The 22,631-nt window shown below is 41.1% G+C and overlaps 1 protein-coding gene across 1 annotated transcript; it reads right to left on the bottom strand.

Annotated features, from left to right (window-relative positions):
* Nucleotides 1-1,817: 1,817 nt before the first annotated feature.
* ZNF577 (zinc finger protein 577) lies at nucleotides 1,818-22,617 on the bottom strand. The gene is made up of 6 exons (XM_073886442.1): nucleotides 22,476-22,617; nucleotides 21,226-21,317; nucleotides 14,479-14,678; nucleotides 11,615-11,741; nucleotides 11,051-11,146; nucleotides 1,818-5,118 (listed from the first exon to the last, which is right to left on the bottom strand). Exons 3-6 carry the CDS (start codon nucleotides 14,491-14,493, stop codon nucleotides 3,764-3,766), a joined length of 1,593 nt encoding a protein of 530 aa, XP_073742543.1. The 5' UTR covers nucleotides 14,494-14,678; nucleotides 21,226-21,317; nucleotides 22,476-22,617; the 3' UTR covers nucleotides 1,818-3,763.
* Nucleotides 22,618-22,631: the final 14 nt, after the last annotated feature.

Genomic DNA, 22,631 nt, shown 5'->3' with positions numbered 1-22,631 from the left:
CGTGGTGACAGAAAGAGGAGGTCAGGACAAGACACCCCATAGAACACACGGGCACCCAAAGTTTTTCCTGGGGACCAGGAAGGGAAGGGATGGGATAAGGGGCAGGGTAAGGTTCAGTAGGACCCACAATCAAATTCCTGTCCCAAGCTCCCAAAACAGGGTCCATCTAGCCTCCTAGAGCAGGAGGAATGAGGACAAATGCCTCCCGCACAACAAAGGAGCTCTGTAGAGCCATCTCCTGCCCCAGCCACACAGGACAGACCTACCAAGATCTGACTTTGTCCAAGCTGAGTCACCGGATGAGCTTGGAATTGACCCATGGAAAGCCAATTCCCTCACATGCTGCATATAGAAGTCGCAGGCATCTTTGATAAGGTCTGACAGGCACCCTCTTCAATAGCCACTTCAATCCAGGCAGAATTCTCACGTGAAGAAAAATAGACAAAGGCAGATGAACTGCATGTTCCAGAACCTCTGTGGCAGCCAAATGGCCAAGAAGCACTAGCCACTAACTAGGAAGACAATGTATCCCAAACTGCACCTCCCAGAAATCTGTGGCTCAGCACAGGTGCCTCAGTTCCCAGAAAAACCAAAGAGGGATTAGACAGAGACCAAACTACACTCCCCAAATTCAGCTGGGCTTGGGTCTCCTCCTCATGGGACCTGGTCCCCACTGACGGAAATTACCTCCTTCTGATCTCTTCCTGGGAGGCTGAACAACCTGGGGGTGGGGACTCTAGTGACTAGACTGGCCTCATCTACCCCTTTGCTCACGTGGAGAGAAACCCCACAGTAATTTTTATAATCCATTTGATACAACCTTCTTAAGTATACAGATTCTTTATAATAGCTGTTTTTAACATCATTTTCTGTTAATTCTGTCACCCATGTCAATTCTGGGTCTCTATTGACTTTTCTTCATGTTTATAGATCCTAATTTCCTGTTTTGCTTTTGCATACCTGGGTAGGTTTTGACTAGATGCCAGACATTGTGATTTTGACACTGTTGGTTTTCTTGGTTGATGGATTGCTTTCTATTCTTTAAATACTACTGGGCTTAACGTTAAACTACTTGGGAAGCAGTTAAACTACTTGGAAACAGTTTGGTTTTATAGTAGCTTTGAGGCACCAAAATTCACCATTTCATGTGCAAAATGCACTTTTCCCTTAGGACTGAGAATGAGACAAACTGTCCACCCAACATACTAGAGAACCTCACAGTGCAATAAGAAAAATAATAGGCTTAAAGATCAGAAAAGAATACTGTTGCTATTTACAGACAACAGGATTGTGTATAAAGAAAACCCAAGGAAGCCTACAGAAAACTACTAAAACTTATGAATGAATCCACCAAATTCACTTTATGTTTTGTCAGGAGGGCTCAGAGCAGCCGTTACTCAAGTCAATTTGAGCGACCCTCCCCCCCCACTGAAACACTATTTTTCTGAAGATCCACTTTGATTTTCCAAATGTTGGGAGGAGTTTCCATTCCAACTGGTGGAAACAAATTATTCCCAACCTGTGCAAATTCCAAGGATGGTTCTGCCTGTTCCTTTCCAGTGGTTCTTTCTCCAGCCCAGGGAGCTTCCTTACATATATGTGCTGATCACAACTTCAAATCATGTGGAGGAATGTGCTCATTCTGGGTGCAGCTTTCTCCTCTCCTGTAACCTGCCCCATAAATTTGAGCCACCTTGAATTCTCCAAACCCTGAACTCTGCCTCAGTTTGGAGAGACTGCCAGGATTTGATTGGATTCCCTCTCCCTATGCTACAGAATGGAAACTCTCTCCAGGCTGTAAGCTGGAGGTAGTCTTAGCTCCCTTCATTTGTTTCCTTTCTCTTGAGTTAGCTGTGCTGATCTCCCTACTACCCAATGTCTGAAAACAGGCCATTCATATATTTTGTCTATTTTTTTGTTATTTAATGAGAATATATACATTAAACATTTACTGTTAAAGAAAAGAGGTTGTTGGAATTGGCTGTGAAGAATTCTGTTACTTAGGTGCATTATGGAATATGCATTCTATACTCAGAATAGGATATGTTCATTTATACAATTTCAGAATAGATACAAATACATTTGGCAGCATTTGCAGCACATAAAGCTCATGTTCCTTTAGGGCATTTATGAGTTCCAGTGTTCATCATTTGATTTACATATTTCAATAGTATTCCATGCTTGTCACATCTAATGACACAGGCGTAAGATTCCCTGACCATAGGGAAAAAGTTACTGTATTTGGACCATAATTATCAAAGATAATTACTACTCTGTGAACACGCTTCTCTACATTTATTTAAAGGCTAGGTAGGAATTTACTGTAGTATGAATTCTCCGAAATCTAATGTTTTTGTGGTAGACAGAATGGCCTCCCAAAGATGTTCATGTCCTAATCCCCAGAACCTGTAAATATATTACATTACGTGGCAAAAGGCATTTAAAGTAAAAGATGCAGTTAGGTATTTTAGGGCCATATGAATTGTTTCTAGAGTTTCACAGCCTCACAGAGGAGAACTGTGCCTCAGGACAAATCATACCCAGAGCCTCACCCAATACTTGATTTAGAGCTTTTGAGCCAAGATTTAGATGGAATTTTAGACTTTGAGTTGGTACTATAATAGGTTGAGACATTTGGTGGTGCTGAGAGAGTGAATGTATTTTCATGTAGTATGGACAAATAATTGGGTGCCAGAGGGTGTTCTGAAGGAAGCAGAATAATGGCCCCCCAAAGATGTCCACATTCTAATCTCCAGAACTTGGGAATATTTCACAGTATAACGGGGAAGTTATACTGTGGAGTAGGTGGAGTTAAGGTTGCTAATTAGCTGATTTTAAGATAAGGAGGTTATCCTGGATTATCTGGGTGGGCCCAATATAGTCACAGAGGTCCTTAAATGTAAGAGAGGGAGGCAGGAGTTCAGTGTCAGAGTGATGGAAGAGTTGACTGGCCATTGCTGGCTTTGAAGGTGGAAGGGGTCTGCAAACCACAAATTCAGGCAACTTCTAGCAGCTGGAAGGACAAAGAAAAACAGCTTCTCCTTGCAGCCTCCGGAAAGAAATGCAGCCCTGTGACCCCCTTGTCTAGCAAGATGCATTTCAGACTTCAGACCTCCAGAGCTATAATACTGTGTTGTTTTAAGTCACCAAATGTATGGTAATTTGTTACAGCAGCCATAAGAGACTAATAAAGTTGTATCTCCGTATTCATTATATTCATAGGTTTTTTGCTACATAATGCAATTCCTAGTGCCCAAGATTTCATTTATTAGAAAAGTCTTTCCCAGATTCCCAAGGTATAAAATTGTGACACATTAGTTTGGCAATAGAATTCCTATTTTAGAATTTCCATCTTTTATTGTGTTCAGGGGTTTCTCCTATGAGTTCTTCCACATTTTACTGAAAATGTTGTCCATATTCAGTGTCTCTAGCGGTATCTTTCTACACTTCTCTGATGTGATGAGGTAGAACTTATCACCGAAAACATCATCACATTCTTTCCTAACGTTCTGGTCCTGTGGGAATTCTTTGATACCAATGGAGATATCACCTCCAGGAAAAGGCTTCCCCACAATAGCTGCATTTCTGCCCAGTGGGATTTCATAGAAATTTAATAAGTCTAAATTCTCACAGACTTATCCTCCACCACCACTGCATCCATAGCATTTATGTGCAAAATGAGCTCTGACATATAATGTGTGGAGGATTCCTGCTGAAGGCTTTTCTGGTATCAGATACATTCTGGTACCAGAGATTTTCTTTCCTACACAATGTCTGTAACATATAAGATATAATTTATTACTGAAGGTGTTGCCACATTCACTGTATTTGCAAGATTTATTCCCTGTGCAAATTCCCTATTATCTACTAAGGCCTGACTTCTTAGAAAAGGCTGTTCCACAAACACTACATTTCTACCCCCGAGGAACTCACTGAGGTTTAACAATGGTTGAGCTCCCAAAGAAGGTATTTCCACAGGAACTGTATTCATCTCGCTTTGCTCTTGTGCAAGTTCAGTGATGTATAAAGAGCTATGACTCCCTGAGGAAGGTTTCTCCACCTTCAGTGAATTTATAGCTTTCTCTCTTGTATGAGTTTTCTTATGTTTAATGAGAACTGACATGTGGGCAAAGGCTTTGCCACATTCACTACATGCATATGGTCTCTCTCCGGTATGAGTTCGCTGATGCTGAATGAGCTTTGACTTGCTCCGGAAGGCTTTTTCGCAGTCACTGCATTCATAAGGTTTCTCCCCCGTATGAATTCTCTGATGCTTGGTCAGGTCCGACTTAAAAAAGAAAGTTCTTCCACATTCACTGCATTTATAAGGCTTCTCTCCTGTGTGAAGTCTCTGATGTGCAATGAGGTATGCCTTCTGGGAGAAGGCTTTCCCACACACACCGCATCCATAGAGTTTTTCTCCTGTGTGAGATCGCTGATGTCTATTGAGCCGGCACTTCCGGCTGAAGGCTTTGCCACATTCACTGCATCCATAGGGTTTCTCTCCTGTATGAGTTCTCTGATGTACCATAAGCTGTGACTTTCTGGAGAAGGCTTTTCCACATTCATTACATTCATGGGGCTTCTCTCCAGTATGAGTTCTCTGGTGTTCAGTGAGCTGAATCTTCCTCATGAATGTTTTCCCACATTCATTGCATCCGTGCGGCTTCTCTCCTCTTTCAGTTCTCTGATGCCTAATGAGTTGTGCCTTCCTGGAGAAGACTTTCCCACACTCACTGCATTCATGTGGCTTCTCTTCTGTGTAAGTTTTTTGATGTTCATTGAGCTGTGATTTAGTGCTTCTGGGTTTAATGGATCCAAGACATTTAAGTCCAGTAAGAGTTGTACCCTCCTGGATGTAGACTGATGATTTCCCGCATCCACTAACCTCATCAGAATCCTCTCCTGCATATCTTCTATTCTGGATAACAAAACCTAAATGTGATTTCAAACTTTTACAATGTGAGCCAAACTTATTGTGTCTTTGTATTAAAGGAACAAGACTTTTGCATAAATCGAAATTGTTTCCAAGTGCATTACTTTGCTGATATCTTTCCAAAGTTTTACTCTCGTTTTGGTTTTCTGGGTGCCACTGCATATGGTCAATCTCCCATATTTCTTCTAGGAAAAAGAACAATGAAAACATCCATGATAATTTTAGGGGGGAAAATGTAAAAAAAAAAAAAAAAATTTGCCATGGTTTGGGCTAGCTCTTTATAAGATCCCTAAGAGAAATATACCCTATGCTCTGTGAAAAAAGACAATATTATAAAACAGCAAAGGGAAGAACAGCTACTTTAGAAACAACACTGGATAGCCTACAATGAATAAATATAACTTGGGATTCTTTCCAAATAGGACCTTGCAAAATGGAGACAGAAGTAAAAATAGAACCACACAGTGACTGGAATAGAACAAAACAAGATGGAGGGGGTGGATCCATTCATCCAACAAATACTGAACGTGCTGGTGTTTAGGAATATATTACAATATGATATTTGAAGGTTAGAATAATATATTAGAATATCAGAATTAGAATATATCAGTTACACTAAGGCAACTTATTTAATTTGTCTCCATGGAGCTGTCATTCTAGTAACGAGAGAGAGCAAGATGGGGGAAAAGGGGATCAACGAGTAACCAAAGAAATAAAAGAATTACAGATAGTGCAAAATAGTATGTATGAAGGAGATGACAGAGTAGTGGTAGGTTAATCTTAGATAAAATAGTCATCCATGACACAAGGCAAGTTAAGGTGACATCATAGGATAAGAATGAGTAATGTTATGCAGATAACTTGATGAGGAACATTCCAAGAAGGAACACCCAATGCAAAAACCCAGAGGCAGAAAAATTTAGGCATAATCAAGAAACATAAAAAAAAGGCTGGTGTACCTGGACTATCCTGAGCTTGAGTGAAGTGGAAATAGCTAAGTTTGAAAAGGGTGGAAGAATTGAGAAGATATAGGATGATGTAGGAAGACTTTGTTAGAAATTAGGTTTTATGCTAAGAGCAATGGCCATAAGCCACTGAACATTTTTTGGAAGGAATACAACCCATTCTGAATTAGTATTTCCCAAAATACCAATAATCACATAGCTGTTTTATGAAAAATGAACTGGAGAGATTAAGTTGTTGAGAGAATATACACAACAGGATACAGCAGAGTTCAGCAAGAGGTAACAGCAGCATCAGCTGACCACCATGGAGATGGAGAAACAAGAACAAGGACACAGTACAGAGAAAGGAAAGACAATGACAGGAGGAAAAGATACGGCTCACTGTAAGAATGAATGCCGGAGGAAGAAAAGGGAATCATCAAGGATAGCTTCTCAGGATGTGGCTTACGTATCTGTGTAGCTGCTGGTGCCATTTAATAAGGTGAGGAAGATTAGGGAGAGAGGTTTGACATGTGGGGACTCAAGTGCTCCATTTTGAGGGACACATCAGGCTTGAGACAATATATACATTCATGTACAAATATGAAGTATCCGGTTAGATCTATGAGTGTGGAGAAAGTTCTAGACTTCAGATAACATTTTTTTTTAAGTGGGCACGGAGCCCAATGCAGGGCTTGATCTCACAATCCTGAGATCAAGACCTGAGCTGAAATCAAGAGTCAGATGCTTAATCAACTTAATCACCCAGGCGCCCCTTCAGATAACAATTTTAAGTCATCAGTATATAAACAGTACTTATTTTGACTACACAGAATCAGGTGAGATAATGTAGGAAGAATGGACAGAGAAAGGGGGAGGCCCAGAACAAGAATTTCATGGATTCCAAGTCTTAAGAGTTTTGGGAGAGGAATATGCAAAGAGAATTTGAAAATCCCATCCAGAGACATCAAACAAATGCTGATCAAACATAAACAATGTGGGTTTTCATAACAAAGGGCTGGAATCAGAAATTCAGAAAGTAGGACCGACAGCATCTCATCCCAAGATTACTGAGGTAAAATACTCAACTGCCTTGTTACTAAACCTTTCCCCTTTCATTCTACCTGCACACCAAAACTAACTTATATAAAACACCAATCACCTATTTAGACTGATACTGTAGTCAACACTTCAATTTTCTACGTAAAAATGATACAACCTCACCCAGTCCAATATACCCAGACACATGTATGTCCATCTAGAATTTAAAAATAGATCCTCAGGGGCACCTGAGTGGCTCAGTCAGTTCAGTGTCCAACTCTTGATTTCACTCAGGTTATGATCTCAGGGTTGTGAGATCAAGCCCCACATCTGGCTTGGTGCTGAGTGTGGAGGCTGCTTAAGACTCTCTTTCTCTCTCCCTCTCCCTCTGCCCCCCACCCTGCTCATGCGTGTGCACATTCTCTCTCTAATAAAAAAAAAAGGTCCTTGTGCCATCTGCCCTTGTCCCAGAGAAGAGTACAGTTGTAGTGAACAGTGGAAACATCACCTTCTCCAATGAGTTTAATCATACTATAACTGCGTACTATGATGTTCAATAAAATTTTCTGCAATGATGGGAATGTTCTGTATCTGTATTTCCTAATATGGTACCCACTACCCGCGTGTGGCTACTGAGCACTTGAATGTGGGTGACCAGAGTGACAGAGGAACTGAATTTGTAATTTTACTTAATGTTAATTAAACTTAGGTAGCCACATGTGGCCAGAGGCCAATACAATGGACAGCACAGATACAGGTCATCTGTATCCATATAAACCATATCCATATTTGCCATTATAATCTACTTGATATATTCATCCCCAAATTTTCTTCTTTCAGCTAATGCCACATTCTTCCTTAATCTTAATCTCTGTTCCTACATCGTCTGTCACCCACCAGTTAAGAGATTCATTCCCCGTCCAGGATCAAAACATCGACCTGTCTTATCTTCCATTTATCCTAGAACTCCAAGCTGTAACTTCCTATGTTTCAATGCTACTCCCTAGCTATCAAGCAAGACTCAAGCAAGCTATCAAGCAAGACTATCTACAAATAGCACAAAAAATTAAAACAGAACCAAATTCACACTTTCTAAGCAAATTATTAATATAAAGTCCACAATAATCAGCCATTTCCTTTCATATAGTCTCCTATAGGCCAAGGTACTAAGAATCTCCCACATTGCTTTCCTCAACTCTACCTCTAAAATCTTTTTACTAACCCACATCATTTTGACTTGAAATTCAACTATCTTTCTTGCAGAAATTACTTTATCATTCTTCCAAAAATCACTTTAATTCTTTCTGTAACACTTTACCAAAGCTCAATTTTCTCTAATTTTGCAAAAACAGCCCCTGTCTATGCCTCATAATCAAATCCTAAAAATTTTAATGGGACTTTGACACTTGGAAGGTATTCTGTCCTTCATTAGATCCAACTCTTTTAGAGTGCAGTAGGGTGGCAGTTCTTCAACTACACGGATCAAAGCACAGCTGGCCTAGTTAAGTTTTTCCAAGCTCATATGCTCAGGGCACTCCCCATATCTAGTAGATTAGAAACCAAATCTCCAAAGACAAAGCCTGTGGTTTGAAAAAGTTCCCATGTAGTTTACACACATCCCTGATTTAAAAACAAAATTTAAAAAGAAAACAAAACAAAACAAGACCACTTTCAAGATGTGAGGAACAAACAGATGCAAATGATGCTGTCCGTGAATGATTATGTAGTCTACATGCAGTAAGGAAGACTAACATAGAGGCCTTTGCTCTATATGGAAAAAGAAGCCTCATACCCACCATAAAACAATACGATAAAACGTGTGATCATGACTGAGTCAGTGCAGTGTAGACACAAAATACAGAAAAATTAGAAAAGAGGGAGTTCCAAGTGTGCACTGGAACTTGTGGAGATAAGAAGAGATCAAGGTGAAGGAAGGCGGTAACTGGCCGTAAAAATGCAACACAATCAAATGCACAGATGCCAGTCCTCAGCTTACTGGACATTATATGACCTGCAGCTTTCAATAAAATGTATCACTTCCTCCTCTTTGGAATAAGTTTGTCACTTGTTTCTGGGACATTTTCTGACTCTCCTCCTACCATAGCCCCCATACTTCTCACTCTATCCAGCTGGGTTCTTATCTTCTCAACCTCTAAATGTATGTGGACCTCTTGTTTTTTTAACCAGTTCTCACTCCTCCTGTTTTCTCATCAAGTTCCACCACTTTAATGCCCCCTGCCCACAGAGGAATGCAGCCATACCATTAAAAGGGACTCACTGAACATGTGAAGACAGCCAATGTGTGTAGCAACAGGTGCAATGCAAGACTAAATGATCACAGCCTACTCCGACGTGGGAATTGAGAGTGTGCAATTCCCTAAGGCCTTCTCAAAACGATAAAATCTAATAGAAATAGCAGAGACTGTCAGAAATAATACAGAAAATTCAAGGCAACTCACAGGTAACTAAGCACCTAATGTGTACAGCAGCACAGCAAAACCTAAGTAAAATGCACTAGGAGTAAAAGGATTCACCAGGAGGAAAAATGATCTCAGGTTGCAACACAAAAGCTGAAGGAAAGAGGACTTCCCAGGATAATTATCCTCGGTGCTGGCAAAATATTGAATTAGAGGTCTGATCAGGCCACAGAAGGGGAGATGTCAACCTGGGAATAACTGTCAGAGTACAGAGAGCTTAACTCTTCAAATATATCTGAAAAAACTCTATGACGGTGAAGACATTATCTGGGGGAAAGGAGGAGCTCTGCTTTTGCATACAGGAAGGGGGACATCAAAGGGCAGCTGCCCTGGTGGCTGGCAACATACAGGATTACACTGTGGATTAGACGTTAGTAGAAGAGGTCAATTTGGGACTCTCCAGCAGAGAACAGAGAGCTTAGGCCTTGAGAATGAATGAAACTTTTAATATGAGAATCAAGCAGAAGATTAAAAAAAGAAAGAAAAACCCACAAAAACCCAGAACCTGGAAGTTGGGGAAGCAAAGGTTGAATAGATTGAGGTGCCCTAAGCGAAAAGGTACGTGTAGTTTTTTTTTGTTTTTGTTTTTTTTTAAGATTTTATTTATTTATTTGACAGAGAGACACAGCGAGAGAGGGAACACAAGCAGGGGGAGTGGGAGAAGGAGAAGCAGGCCCCCCGTGGAGCAGGGAGCCCGATGCGGGGCTCAATCCCAGAACCCTGAGATCATGACCCGAGCCGAAGGCAGACACCTAACAACTGAGCCACCCAGGCACCCCGATACGTGTAGGTTTTATATGACCTCAGGTGAGGTGGGTTGTCAGGGATTTCAGCCCTTTTGAAAGGGGCAAGGATGTGCAGAAGACGAGAACTGTGCCAAGTGCAAAGCCATCTGTATGGGAGCAAGTCGGTGAGGAACAGGAGGTGGGAACACTGCAGAAAAGGAAAGGTAGGGGCGCCTGGGTGGCTCAGTCGTTAAGCGTCTGCCTTTGGCTCAGGTCATGATCCCAGGATCTGGGATCAAGACCCGCACTGGGCTCCCTGCTTCTCCTTCTCACACTTCCTCTGCTTGTGTTCCCTCTCTCACTGTCTCTCTCTGTCAAATAAATAAATAAAATCTTTAAAAAAAAAAAAAAAAGGAAAGGTAGAAGACAGGCACAAGCTGGGCAGGAGGGAACCAGGTAAGCAATCTGGATCCTACATGAGCCAAGACTGTAATCAGATCTAGAAATGAGAAAAAAAGGAAGACCTCAACCTTTAATAGCAGGCAAAGAACAGCCCGAATAAAGAAGAGCGATACAGAAAGGAGTTGCTCAGATTTTTGTGTCGCCAACTGATATAAGAAAAGTTCTCCAGGGGCGCCTGGGTGGCTCAGTTGGTTGAGCGTCTGCCTTCGGCTCGGGTCATGATCCTGGGGTCCTGGGATCGAGTCCCGCATCAGGTTCCCTGCTCAGTGGGGACCGTGCTAGTCCCTCTGCCTGCCGCTCGCCCTGCTTGTGAGCACTCTCTTTCTCTCTCTGACAAATAAATAAAATAAAATCATTAAAAAAAAAAAAGTTCTCCACACAACACTTCCAAAGTGTTAACCTTTCACTGGCCCACTGGAGTTTTAGTGTCCTTTCTCCCCATTTTCTTGGTTTTCACTCACTCACCTTGACAGGTTTGACTCTGAGCTGCTCCCTCTACCATCCATGGTGGTTCTCCTTGCTCCAACTGGAAGACTGAATCTGGTTTGCTAGCTTCATAACCTGTAAAATGGGAAATCATTGAAAACTTGACACCAAGTATTTAAGCTTGGGGAATCTACGAAAACTGGAGAAAGTTTGTACATCATTTATACTTCAGTAAAGCAAAATCCTTTTTTTTTTTAATATATATATATTTTTTATTTATTTGTCAGAGAGAGAAGGAAAGAGCACAAACGGGGGGAGTGGCAGCCACAGGGAGAAGCAGGGAGCCTGATACGGGACTCGATCCCAGGACCCTGGGATCATGACCTGAGCTGAAGGTAGACACCTAACCGACTGAGCCACCCAGGCATCCCAGTAAAGCAAAATCCTTTTCCTGGGGAAGGGAGAGCATATACACTCTAGTGCCAAAGAGGAGAATAAAAGTCTGTTCTCTACAATGTGTTAGTCCAAACCAGGAGATATTTCAGGGACACTACCGATTTTATTGAATGAGAAAGAAAAGGCAACAGATAATGCTGTCCTCACCCACTGACACCAGGTTCCTATAGTTCTCCAACATCACGTCCCGGTACAGGTCCTTCTGAGATGGAGCCAGTAACTGCCATTCCTCCCACGAGAAGCCCACAGCCACATCCTCAAATGATAATGATGCCTGTAACAACAGAGGCCGATGCAATCTAAGGTGGAACAGATGATGCAGAAAAGAGGGACAGGAAGACGTTCTAATCGTTTTCCCTTGATAAGTTATGCACACTGTGGGTTATTTCACATACCACAGGACCATGTGTCTTAGTCCACTCAGGTTCCTATAACAAAACACCAGACTACATAGCTTATAAAAGCAGAAATTTATTTCTCACAGTTGTGGAAGCTGGGACATCCAAGATCAAGGAGCCAGCATGATTGCGTTCTGGTGAGGGCCCACTTCCTGGTCCAAAGGCCCCACCTCCTAATACATCATCTTTGGGGGTTAAGATTCTAACATATGAATTTTGTGGGGACACAAACATTCAGACAACACCACCATGGAATTCTACTAGTTAGTTCTTCTTAGCCTAAAAGAGTACTAAAGTAATATTTGAAAAAAAAAGTACTTGCAGAAACAAAACAATGTGGAGGAAGAATGTTCATTATTTGTTTATAACAGTGAAAAACTGGGGCGCCTGGGTGGCTCCGTTGGTTAAGCGTCTGCCTTCGGCTCAGGTCATGATCCCAGGGTCCTGGGATCAAGCCCCGCGTCGGGCTCCCTGCTCAGTGGGGAGCCTGCTTCTCCCTCTCTCTCTGCCTGCTGCACTCTACCTACTTGTGTTCTCTCTGTCAAATAAATAAATAAAATCCTAAAAAAAAATAGTAACAGTGAAAAACTATCCATATCTACACGTCCATCAAAAACAGACAAGGGGGTGCCTGGGTGACTCAGTTGGTTAAGTGTCCGACTCTTGATTTCAGCTCAGGTCATGATCTCAGGGTCGTGAGATTGAGCCCTGAGTTGGGCTCCGCACTGGGCATGGATCCTGCTTAAGAATCTCTCTCCCTCTGCCTCTGCCCCTACCCACTGCTTGTGTACATGAGCGCACGAGCTCTCTCTCTCTAAAAAATAAAATGGAAAACCTTAAAAAAAAAAAGCAGTGGCGCCTGGGTGGCTCAGTCGTTAAGCATCTGCCTTCGGCTCAGGTCATGATCCCAGGGTTCTCGGATCGAGCTCCACATCGGGCTCCCTGCTCCGTGGGAAACCTGCTTCTCCCTCTCCCACTCCTGCTTGTGTTCCCTCTCTCGCTGTGTCTCTCTCTGTCAAATAAATAAATAAAATCTTTAAAAAAAAAAAAGCAGTTGAGGATATACTGCAGTACCTCGATGCTGTAATATACTATGCAAACGTTAAAATCAATTTGGTAGTGGGGCACCTGGCCGGCTTAGTCGGTAGAGCATGACTCTTGATCTCGCAGTTATAAATTCAAGCCCCATGTTATGTATAGAGATGACTTAAAAATAAAATCTTAAAAAAAAAAAACAATTTGGTAGATGTAAACCTATTAATGCCAATGATTTTCAAGGTACTCTCTTAAATAAAAAAAAAATCAAGTCCCCAAGTTGTATATATAATATGATCCCAGACACACAAAAAAATCTTAATATATACAATTATATATGTATAAGTATATATACTGATGCATATAAAAATGTGTATAAATATATTCTACCACATGTCAATTATACAAAGAGACTGACTGGAGACCCAAACTATTAACATCTGTTACCTCTTGGGCTGGAGGTTGGGCAGGAAGAGGTGAAAGGGGATATTCTCTTTTGGTGTAAATACTTCTTTTTGTTTCAATCTTTTACATGCAAATGTAGCCACGCATCATTTAAGTAATTAATAATACAAACAGCAGACCAGGAATAATTGACTCTGTCTCCATTCTCTGAACCTGCGGTTGAAAAGGTGTAAAGGGAGCATTGCCACTATCTGTACTCCAAGCTGTTATCAAAGAGTGGAACTTCCAGCTGTCTTCTGCCAAATGGCAGAATTCTTCTTCATGGAGGACCACTCAAAGGTCAAGCAGCCCATTCATTCTATTAAATAATTTAGGTTTTATTCCGGGGTCAAGTGTTGGACTGCCAGAAGATTCTACTGTCCAGGTGCACTGCTTTTGAAGAATTTTGTCCAATCAAGTTCTGCTTTGGCATTATCCCCTTAGCTTACTCTGAAGAACACAATGAGAAAAAGCCAAAGGAAACATCTTATGCCTTTATTACATGACTGATATTGAGGACACTGTCTACCACAAAATCTCTGTGAAGAGCTAGGAAAAGAATTTTCTTAAGCACTAAGAGCAATGAAATTACTTTCCCCGAAGAACTGGTTTGCTTTCTCCTCACAGACACTACAAATCATGTAACTTATTTCATGTTTTTCTTGTTATTACAGCTGCCAAGAAATGAGACACAAATTCAAAGCTAAGCCAGCCCATAAGATCTTACACATTTACCTCGGTTCCATCCTTAAGGGCTTTGTATGAATCTTATGACCCATATATCTTGCTTCCTAACTTGCCCAGATTTTAATATGGCCTAAACTTATTTTCTGACAGATCCTGATTTTTATCAACATATACTGTTTCATTTTATCAGACTGTTTTATTTTTTAACTTTTTAAAAAGATTTTATTTATTTGACAGAGAGAGAGAGTACAAGCAAGGGGAGAAGCAGGCTCCCCACTGAGCAAGGAGTCTTACACGGGGCTCTATCCCAGGACTCTGGGATCATGACCCGAGCTGAATGCAGACGCTTAATAGACTGAGCCACCCAGACACCCCCAGACTGGGTTTTAGAAGCTTCCACAAATCCACTGGGAAACAAAGGACAAAAATAGGTAAAATAAGCCTTACCCGGGCCTTGGTCATGTTCTCCTGTTCTGAAGAAAGGGCTAGCAACTGCAGGATATGCTGTCTTCTGTCTGCCCCTGGCCTGCCTGGAAGTTATGGTCAGATATCTCAGGTCAGGCTGCTGCCAGAAATGATGATCTCCTAAGCCTGGGACCTCCTCCTTCTTCCAGTACTGATAATGTCTTATTCCTGTAGACTAGAACCTGTGGATTCAAGAGCAAATTCAACTGTAAGAGGATATGTACCTGGGACCCCAGCTTTCTCTTGCCATGCAGACTTACTCTAACAAAAGGCTCCAACATTCCCTCTGTCTCTTTAACACCAGGAATGCTTTAACATCATGGGGCCGTGCTCCATAAGAAGACATGGGATGGGCAAGAGGAATGCCCCCCCCCTTTTTTTGGCAAAGTTAGACTAGAATGGATGTGAAAGAGATAGGAAAAAAACCCAGCTCATGATCTTGTCTGTAGCCAAGTTCTTACACAAACCAATTTTAGGAAAGATAATGGATACAAGTGGTGGCTCTGGAAACCGCCTTAAAACCAACTGTGCCCACACATTCCTAAAATTTCTGTTTATTGCACTGGAGCAATTATCCTATTCGAAGACCAAGGGACTATAAAAATCATGAGCATCGTCTTATTTAATCCTCAATACTACTCTATAAGGTAAGCATGATCTCCATTTTAAATATAAGTAAGCTGAGGCTTGATCAGGTGAAGTGTGCTGTCCATGTTAACATCCTCCCTAAGTAGCAATGTGGGAATCTGACTCCACATCTGCCTCTCTCCATTATGGCATATTCCTTTTCCAATGGCCTCACAATACAATTTTTTTTTCTTTCTCATGCACTTTGATAATTTTACTCCCTGGGGCGCCTGGGTGGCTCAGTCGGTTAAGTGTCCGACTCTTGATTTCAGCTCAGGTCATGATCTCAGGGTCCTGGGATTGAGCCCAGCATCGTTGGGCATCCTGCTCAGCGGGGAGTCTGCTTTTCTCTCTCTCTGCTCCTCCTCCCGCTTGTGTTCTCGCTCTCAAATAAATAAACCAAATCTTAAAAAAAAAAAAGAACTTTACTCCCTAGCACATCATACCACGGAGTGGCCATACGGTCATAGTTGCAAAAACAGAACCCCTGGAACCAGTTCTTGTAATCTTTACTATGCACACCCAGCCAGCTCCTCCCACACAAGCCAGAATGCAAAGGCAGAGCAATCCTTGCCTCAGCAGCCGCAGCTCAGAGATCAGTCTCCCCAAGGGCCAAGCCCTGGAGTCATGCTAGAAACTCACACTCTGAGGACACCAATACTATGAAGTCAATTTGAATTTTGCTTCACCCTGCAAGGCAGCAAATTATTCTCAAATACTCTCTTGCTCTCTTGAACCCTCCATACCCAGAGAGCTCATCTCTGACCCATTCTCTGGCCAACTGGTAAACACAGTAAACAAGGATACCTACCACCCCCATGTCTAATCCTGACAATGCTTTATCCCAGTCTTGGCCCTTCAGTCTAGTCTACTTGCAGTGCCAGCCTAAAAAGAATGGTATACAACTCAAATGTAGAACTCCACATGGGCAGGAGAGAGGTAGGAAGAGGGGGTTAGACATGAATGAGTTTACAACTGAGACCTCCAGGATTGGAGATCAAGGACTCAATCATTTCCCAGAAGCTGCTTGGCAGACTTTCCCTCACACTTAACAGAGCAGAGCTGCATCAAATGTCCATGCCTGGAACATAGCAATGAAACTGAAAATGGCAATGGAACTACCCTGATTGGTAGGACTAATCTGCATCTCCTACTGAACTAAGGTTAAGGTCAAGTTCCTAGATGGATGGCTGTCTAAATAAAATAGGGATTTTCTTAATAAAAGGGGCATGGATGTCAGGATGGCAGCCAACAGTAGCCAATAAAATAAATTAATAGGTTAGAAGAGAAAAGCCTAAATTGATATTGAAAAAGTAGCTCATAAAACTCAGTATTCCTTTTGTTACAAACCTATTATAGCCTAGGAACAGAGTGGCTACTTCCTTAGACATTATGGTACAATGGGAAACAGATAATTGGTTTTTGTGTCAGGTTTCTGGCACACAGCTCCTAAAATCCTTGGAGTGACAAGAGTAGCTTTGATATGCCAATGAGATTATTGGTGGCTAGGGGTTCACAGATAGCTTCAGGATAGGGGGTGGTCCCCAGAAAGACCAAGGCATGATTAGAGGGTTGGAACTTTCAGCCTCACCCCCTGGGAAGTGGAGAGGGTCTGGAGATTGAGGTTAATCATCAGTGGGCTATATAACCGTGCCTATATAATCAACAAAATCTCCTAAATTACATGGTTTGGAGAGCTTCTGAGTTGAACACTCAGGTGGTGCCAAGAGGGTGGTGTACCCCAACTCCACATGGACAGAAGTTCCTGTGCTCAGGACCCTTCTGGATCTCACTCTATGTACCTCTTCATCTGGCTGTTCATTTGTATCTCTTGTAATAAACTGGTGATAGTAAGTAAAGTATCTTCCTGAGTTCTGTGAGCTGTTCTAGCAAATTACTGACCTTGGGGGGCGTGTAGAAACCCCTGATTTATTTTTTTAAAAGATTTATTTATTTGAGAGAGAGAACAGGGGGAGGGGCAAAGGAAGAGGAAGAGAGAGATCTCAAGCAGACTCCCAGCTGGGAGTCTAAATTCATGTCTAAATTCCCTCCACTGATTGCAGAGCCCAATACCGGGTGATCTCACAACCCTGAGATCATGACCTGAGCCAAAATCAAGAGTCAGACACCCAACCGACTGAGCCACCCAGGTGCCCCTGAAACCCCTGATTTACAGCCAGCTAGTCAGAAGTACAAGGGGCAACCTGGGAATAGTGACATGTATCTGAAGTGTGGTCAACCTTGTGAAACTGAGCCCTTAATCTGTGGGATCTGCATGAATTCCCGGTAGTTAGCATCAAAACTGAGTTGAATTTTAGGACACCCAGTTGTTGTCCAGGGAGTTGGGAGAATTGGCTGGTGTGGGAACAAACTCCCACACATGTGATGTCAATAGTGTTGGGAGAAAAAAACAGCTTACTGATAAAACAAGAACAAAATAAAATCCTACAAATCTCTTGTAAAAGGATACATCAAGTGTAACACCATTTGCATAAACTTCTTAAATGTACACAGAAATAGAATATATAGTTTGGAGATACACACTTACAGTCCAAAAATTATTATAATGTAAAATTTCAAGTTAGAGGTTACTTCTAGGGATGAAGAGGAAGGAATGGAGTTGGGACTTGTAGTTGACATGTTAGTTGGAAGTCACACTGTCTTTCTTTCCAAAAGACAAGAGGAAAAAAGGAAAAACATCTAAAGCAAAACAAAAGCAAAGCAAAGCAAATAAAATCACTTTACACGCCCAATGGAGAGCCAGTGAGATGCTGGAAGCACTCCTATGAAGCATGGAAAGGCGTAAGTACCACCATTCTCATTCATCACTGGTCTTACCATGTCGTTAGAGAGAAGAATCAAATAGCAGTGATCAATATGAAAGAAAAGAAAATAAATTAACAACATCTGCACAGTATTACTGTAGACCCAGAAAACTCAAGTAATTGAAATGGACAAGACTCAAAAATAAGAGTTAGTCATGATGAACATAGTAATGTACAAAATTCCTCAAATCACTAAGTTGCACAACTGAAACTAATGTAACATTGTGTGTTAACTGTACTGAAAAAATTTAGTCAGTGGTTGAAACTGACATGAAAATGACACATGAAAAATGATAACATTCCTTTACATATATAAATACTATTTGTTGGGATTATTATTATTTTTGGTATAATTGACATATATTAGTTTCAGGTGTACAACGTAACAATTCAGTATCTGTATACATTATGAAATGGTCACCGTAATAAGTCTAGTTAACATTTGTCACCAGTTATAACATTTCAAATATGCAATATGATATTATTATAGTCACCATTCTGTACATTACATCCCTATGACTTATTTGTTCTATAACTGGAAGTTTATGTCTTTTGACCCGTTTCACCCATTTCACCTACCCCCAAACCTCAGCCTCTAGTACCACCAAACTGTTCACTGTATCTATGAACTCGGTTTTTTCGTTTTGTTTCATTTTTTAAGATTCCCTGTATATAAGTGAGATCATTCAGTATTTGTCTTTCTCTGATTTATTTCACTTGGTATAATGCCGTCAAGGTCCATCCATGTTGTTGCAAATGGCAAAGTTTCCTTCTTTCTTATGGCTGAATAATATTCCATTGTGTGTGTATAAACAAGTGAGCCACCCAAGTGCCCCTCCAATATATTTATTTCTAATACATGTCTAAATTCCCTCCACTGATTGCTTTAGTTGAATTAAACAAAAGTTGAGATGTAGGATTATTAAAATGCAATTCAAAACATTTCCACTAATTTTTTCTGAATCATGGATTATTTAGACATGTATGGTATGCTTACCAAAAATGGGAGATTTTCTAGTTATCATTTTGATATTGCTTTATAAGTTTAATTCCACTGTAGCCAGAGAAAGTATTCTGTATGATTTCAATCCTTTGAAATTTGTTTAGGCTGGCTTTATGGCCCACCATATGCTAAATTTTTTTTTTCCATATGCTAAATTTTTATAACTGTTCTACGTGCATTTGAGAAAAATCATTGCAGGGAGTGTTTTACACTGGTCAAGTTTGTTAATTATGTTATTCTAATTGTTAGGGGTTGGCAGTATAGTGGGTTGGTGACCTGTTTTTGTAAATAATGTTTTCCTGGAACACAGCCATACCCATTTGTTTATGTATTCTCTGGGCTACTTTCATCTTACAATGGCAGAGTTCAGCAGGTGCAGGACTATCTGGCCTGCAGAGCCTAAAATATTTACTCTCTTATTGCTCTTTACAGAAACTTTGCTGACCGCTGTTAAGCTAAAATAGCCTTCTAGCTTTTCTTCTCCTTGTTCTCTGTTACTGAGTGACGTATGCTAAGAACCTCCCATTATGACTGGGCATTTGTCATTTCCCCTTGTATCTAGCATACCCTACAATTCAGGAATTCTACTGAGTATATCATGCATCAAAATGCATGTACAAAAATGTTCGTATCAGCATTATTTGTAATAGACACAAGCCAGTAACAACCAAAATGTGTATTAATAGTGGAATGCATAAATAAATTGGGGTATAATCACACCAAAGAATACAACAATGAAAAAAATGAACTATTGCTATATGCAAAAAATTAGATGAATTTCACAAAATATTGAGCAAAAGAAACCAGATACAAAAGGACATGTACCCTATGATTCCATTTGTATAAAGTTGTGTTTTTTTTTTTTTAAGATTTTATTTATTTGAGAGAGACAGAGAGCGAGCACAAGCAGGGGGAGCAGCAGAAGGAGAGGAAGAAGCAGGCAGGGAGCCCAACAATGCTGGGCTCAATCCCACGACCCTGAGATCATGACCTAGGCTGAAATCAAGAGTTGGATGCTTAACCAACTTAAGCCACCCAGGTGCCCCTCCATCTGTATAAAGTTAACAGCCAGGCAAATCTGATGTTTTTAGGATAATAATTACCTCTGGAGAGAAGGGAGGAGATTAGGATGAGATGGGGCTCCTAGGGAGCTACAATATCCTATTTTTTCATTTTTAGTGTTATACTTGAAAAATACTCTTCAAGTACAGACCAGTTTCACTTATAAATGTAGAAACAAAAATTTCTTAATTTTATTATGAAAAAGTTCAAGCCAAAGAAGAAGAAACAGTATAATAAAACCCTATGTACAAAGAAAGAGGAGGGGCACCTGGGTGGCTCAGTCGGTTAAGCATCCAACTCCTGATTTCGGCTGAGGTCATGATCTCAGGGTCATGGGACTGAGCCCCACATCAGGCTCCTTACTGGGTGTGGAGCCTGTTTGAGATTCTCTCTCACTCTGTCTCTGCCCACGTGTGGAGAGGAGAGGAGAGGAGAGAAAAGAAAGAGAAGTATAATCAAACTCCTCATATTCATTATGTGCCTTCAATAATTATCAGCTCACACCTAATTTTGTATTATCTACATCACCACTCATCTCCCTTCACCACAGGATTATTCTGAAGCAAATCCAAGATATCTTTTTATTTCTAGATGCAAAAATATTAAATAAAATATTAGCAAATGGAACCCAGCCACATATTTAAAGAACGAATCACTATGGACAAGTATGGTTTCTTCCAGGAATATAAGACACTGGGAAATCTAGTAATCTATAAATCAAATATTAAATAAAGAGAGAGAAGAAAAATATAAATGAAAGTAATTTTAAAGTTATTTGAGGGGCTGCATTGTACAGCATGGTGATTACTGTTAAGACTGTATTATATAACTGAAACCTAAGAGAGTAGATCTTAAATGTTTTCACCACATAAAAGAAATGGTAATTATGTGACAGGATGCAGGTGTTAGCAAACCTACGGTAGTAATTATTTTCAATATATAAGTGTATTATATCAACACATTGTACACCTTAAATTTACAGAATGTTATACGTCAATTATATCTCAATAAAGCCGGGGGGGGGGGAATCTTTGAGAAAGAGGAATAAAAACTTGATAAGCCATAGTTACCATTTATTCCAACTATACTAGGTGCCAGGCACTACACTTTGTACTTAAAGAATATTTGCTAATTTAATCTTCATAACAACTCTATGTAGTAGGAATTATGACAGCTTTTTTCACCAATAAAGAAATTCAGACATTAACCTACCCAAGTCAGAGGCAGAAGCAGGTTCTTCTTACTCCACAGTTCATACACTTGCCACCTGGCCAAAATTATTTGCAGATAACAAAAATACTCAACTAGAAAATATAAAAGAATCAATGTATAAGCTAGTGGCAGTAACATTAGTAGACTAAGAGGACAAAATAAGTATATCTTTTAAAATTTTTGCTTTTGCGCATTATATAAAATTAGAAGAAACAAAAAGTTGGGTCATACTGAAAAAACCCACACCATTTACGATTACAACAGTATAAACTATTTAGGAATAAACATAAACAGGTATGTCTAAAACACGTGTGGAAATTCACCACCACAGGTAGTCAAGTTAACAAAATACTTGTGTTAAAGGAAATCCATCACGTGTTCCTTGAAAGTGATGTACCTATACCCCCATCAGTTTCACCCAAATTAAAGCACCTGCGCAACAGAACATAACTGCAATAGTTTAAAAAAAAAAGAAAAGAAAGATGAAAACTTCCAAAGAGTTAGTAACAGGGTATCAGATTCAAAATGTGTAAAATTATACCAGTACCTACACAACTGATCCCAACATCAACACTGAAATACACTAAAATTTAACAAGAGTTATTTTCTGGACTATTAGGAGTTTGAGCATGTCATTACATGGGTCGGAAATAAAAATGAAAACATATTTTGTGCAAGAATATACAGTAAACAGGGCGCTTGGGTGGCTCAGTTGGTTAAGCGACTGCCTTCGGCTCAGGTCATGATCCTGGAGTCCCGGGATCGAGTCCCGCATCGGGCTCCCTGCTCCGCGGGGGGGTCTGCTTCTCCCTCTGACCCTACCCCCTCTTGTGCGCGCTCTCTCTCTTCTCGCAAATAAAAATAAATAAATAAATATCTAAAAAAAAAAAAAAGAATATACAGTAAACACGGGCGCAAGAGGCCAGAAACCCCATCTTTAAAAGTAAGGATGCGATAAGCATCAACAACGGAACTCCCCAAACGCTGTCCCCAACAGCGACACGACTCCGGCTTCCCCCAACCAGACGCCCCATACCGCTACCCTCCCCAAGTTCTCGTTCCAACACGGAAGCTCCCAAGCTCCCCCTCCACAGGGAACGCCCAAGTGATCCTTCAACACGAGCCCCCAGCGAGATTTCCCATTCGCTTCCCCCAACGCCTACTCCCACGCGCTCCAGGACAAGACAAAAACACCCCAAAATCCAACGCGCTCTCCCTGGCCCCCCAACACTCCCAGAGCCGACAACGACCTGGCGATAACCTCGATCTTCACCGCTGGAGACTTCCCCAAGCACTCTGCCTCAGTGTCTACCGCCCCCGAGTCCCACCTCAGCGACTGACAGGCCCGCAGAAAAGCCGAGGATGGCGGCCGACGAGGGCCAACGTGCGTTGTTCCAGAGACCCGG

The sequence above is a fragment of the Callorhinus ursinus genome, unplaced genomic scaffold (genome assembly GCF_003265705.2).
Source record: "Callorhinus ursinus isolate GAN/ISIS: 27379988/994484 unplaced genomic scaffold, GSC_fseal_2.0 scaffold71, whole genome shotgun sequence".
Classification (NCBI taxonomy): Eukaryota; Metazoa; Chordata; class Mammalia; order Carnivora; family Otariidae; genus Callorhinus; species Callorhinus ursinus.
The sequence above is the reverse complement of the archived record's forward strand: the minus strand, read 5'-3'. Positions and strand labels throughout refer to the sequence as shown.

Coding starts and splice junctions, on each gene's coding strand:
- ZNF577 (XM_073886442.1), bottom strand. Junction 11,147..11,614: donor TAGGAACCTGGTGTCAGTGG/GTGAGGACAGCA, acceptor CCCATTTTACAG/GTTATGAAGCTAGCAAACCA. Junction 5,119..11,050: donor TCAGAGTCAAACCTGTCAAG/GTGAGTGAGTGA, acceptor TTTTCCTAGAAG/AAATATGGGAGATTGACCAT.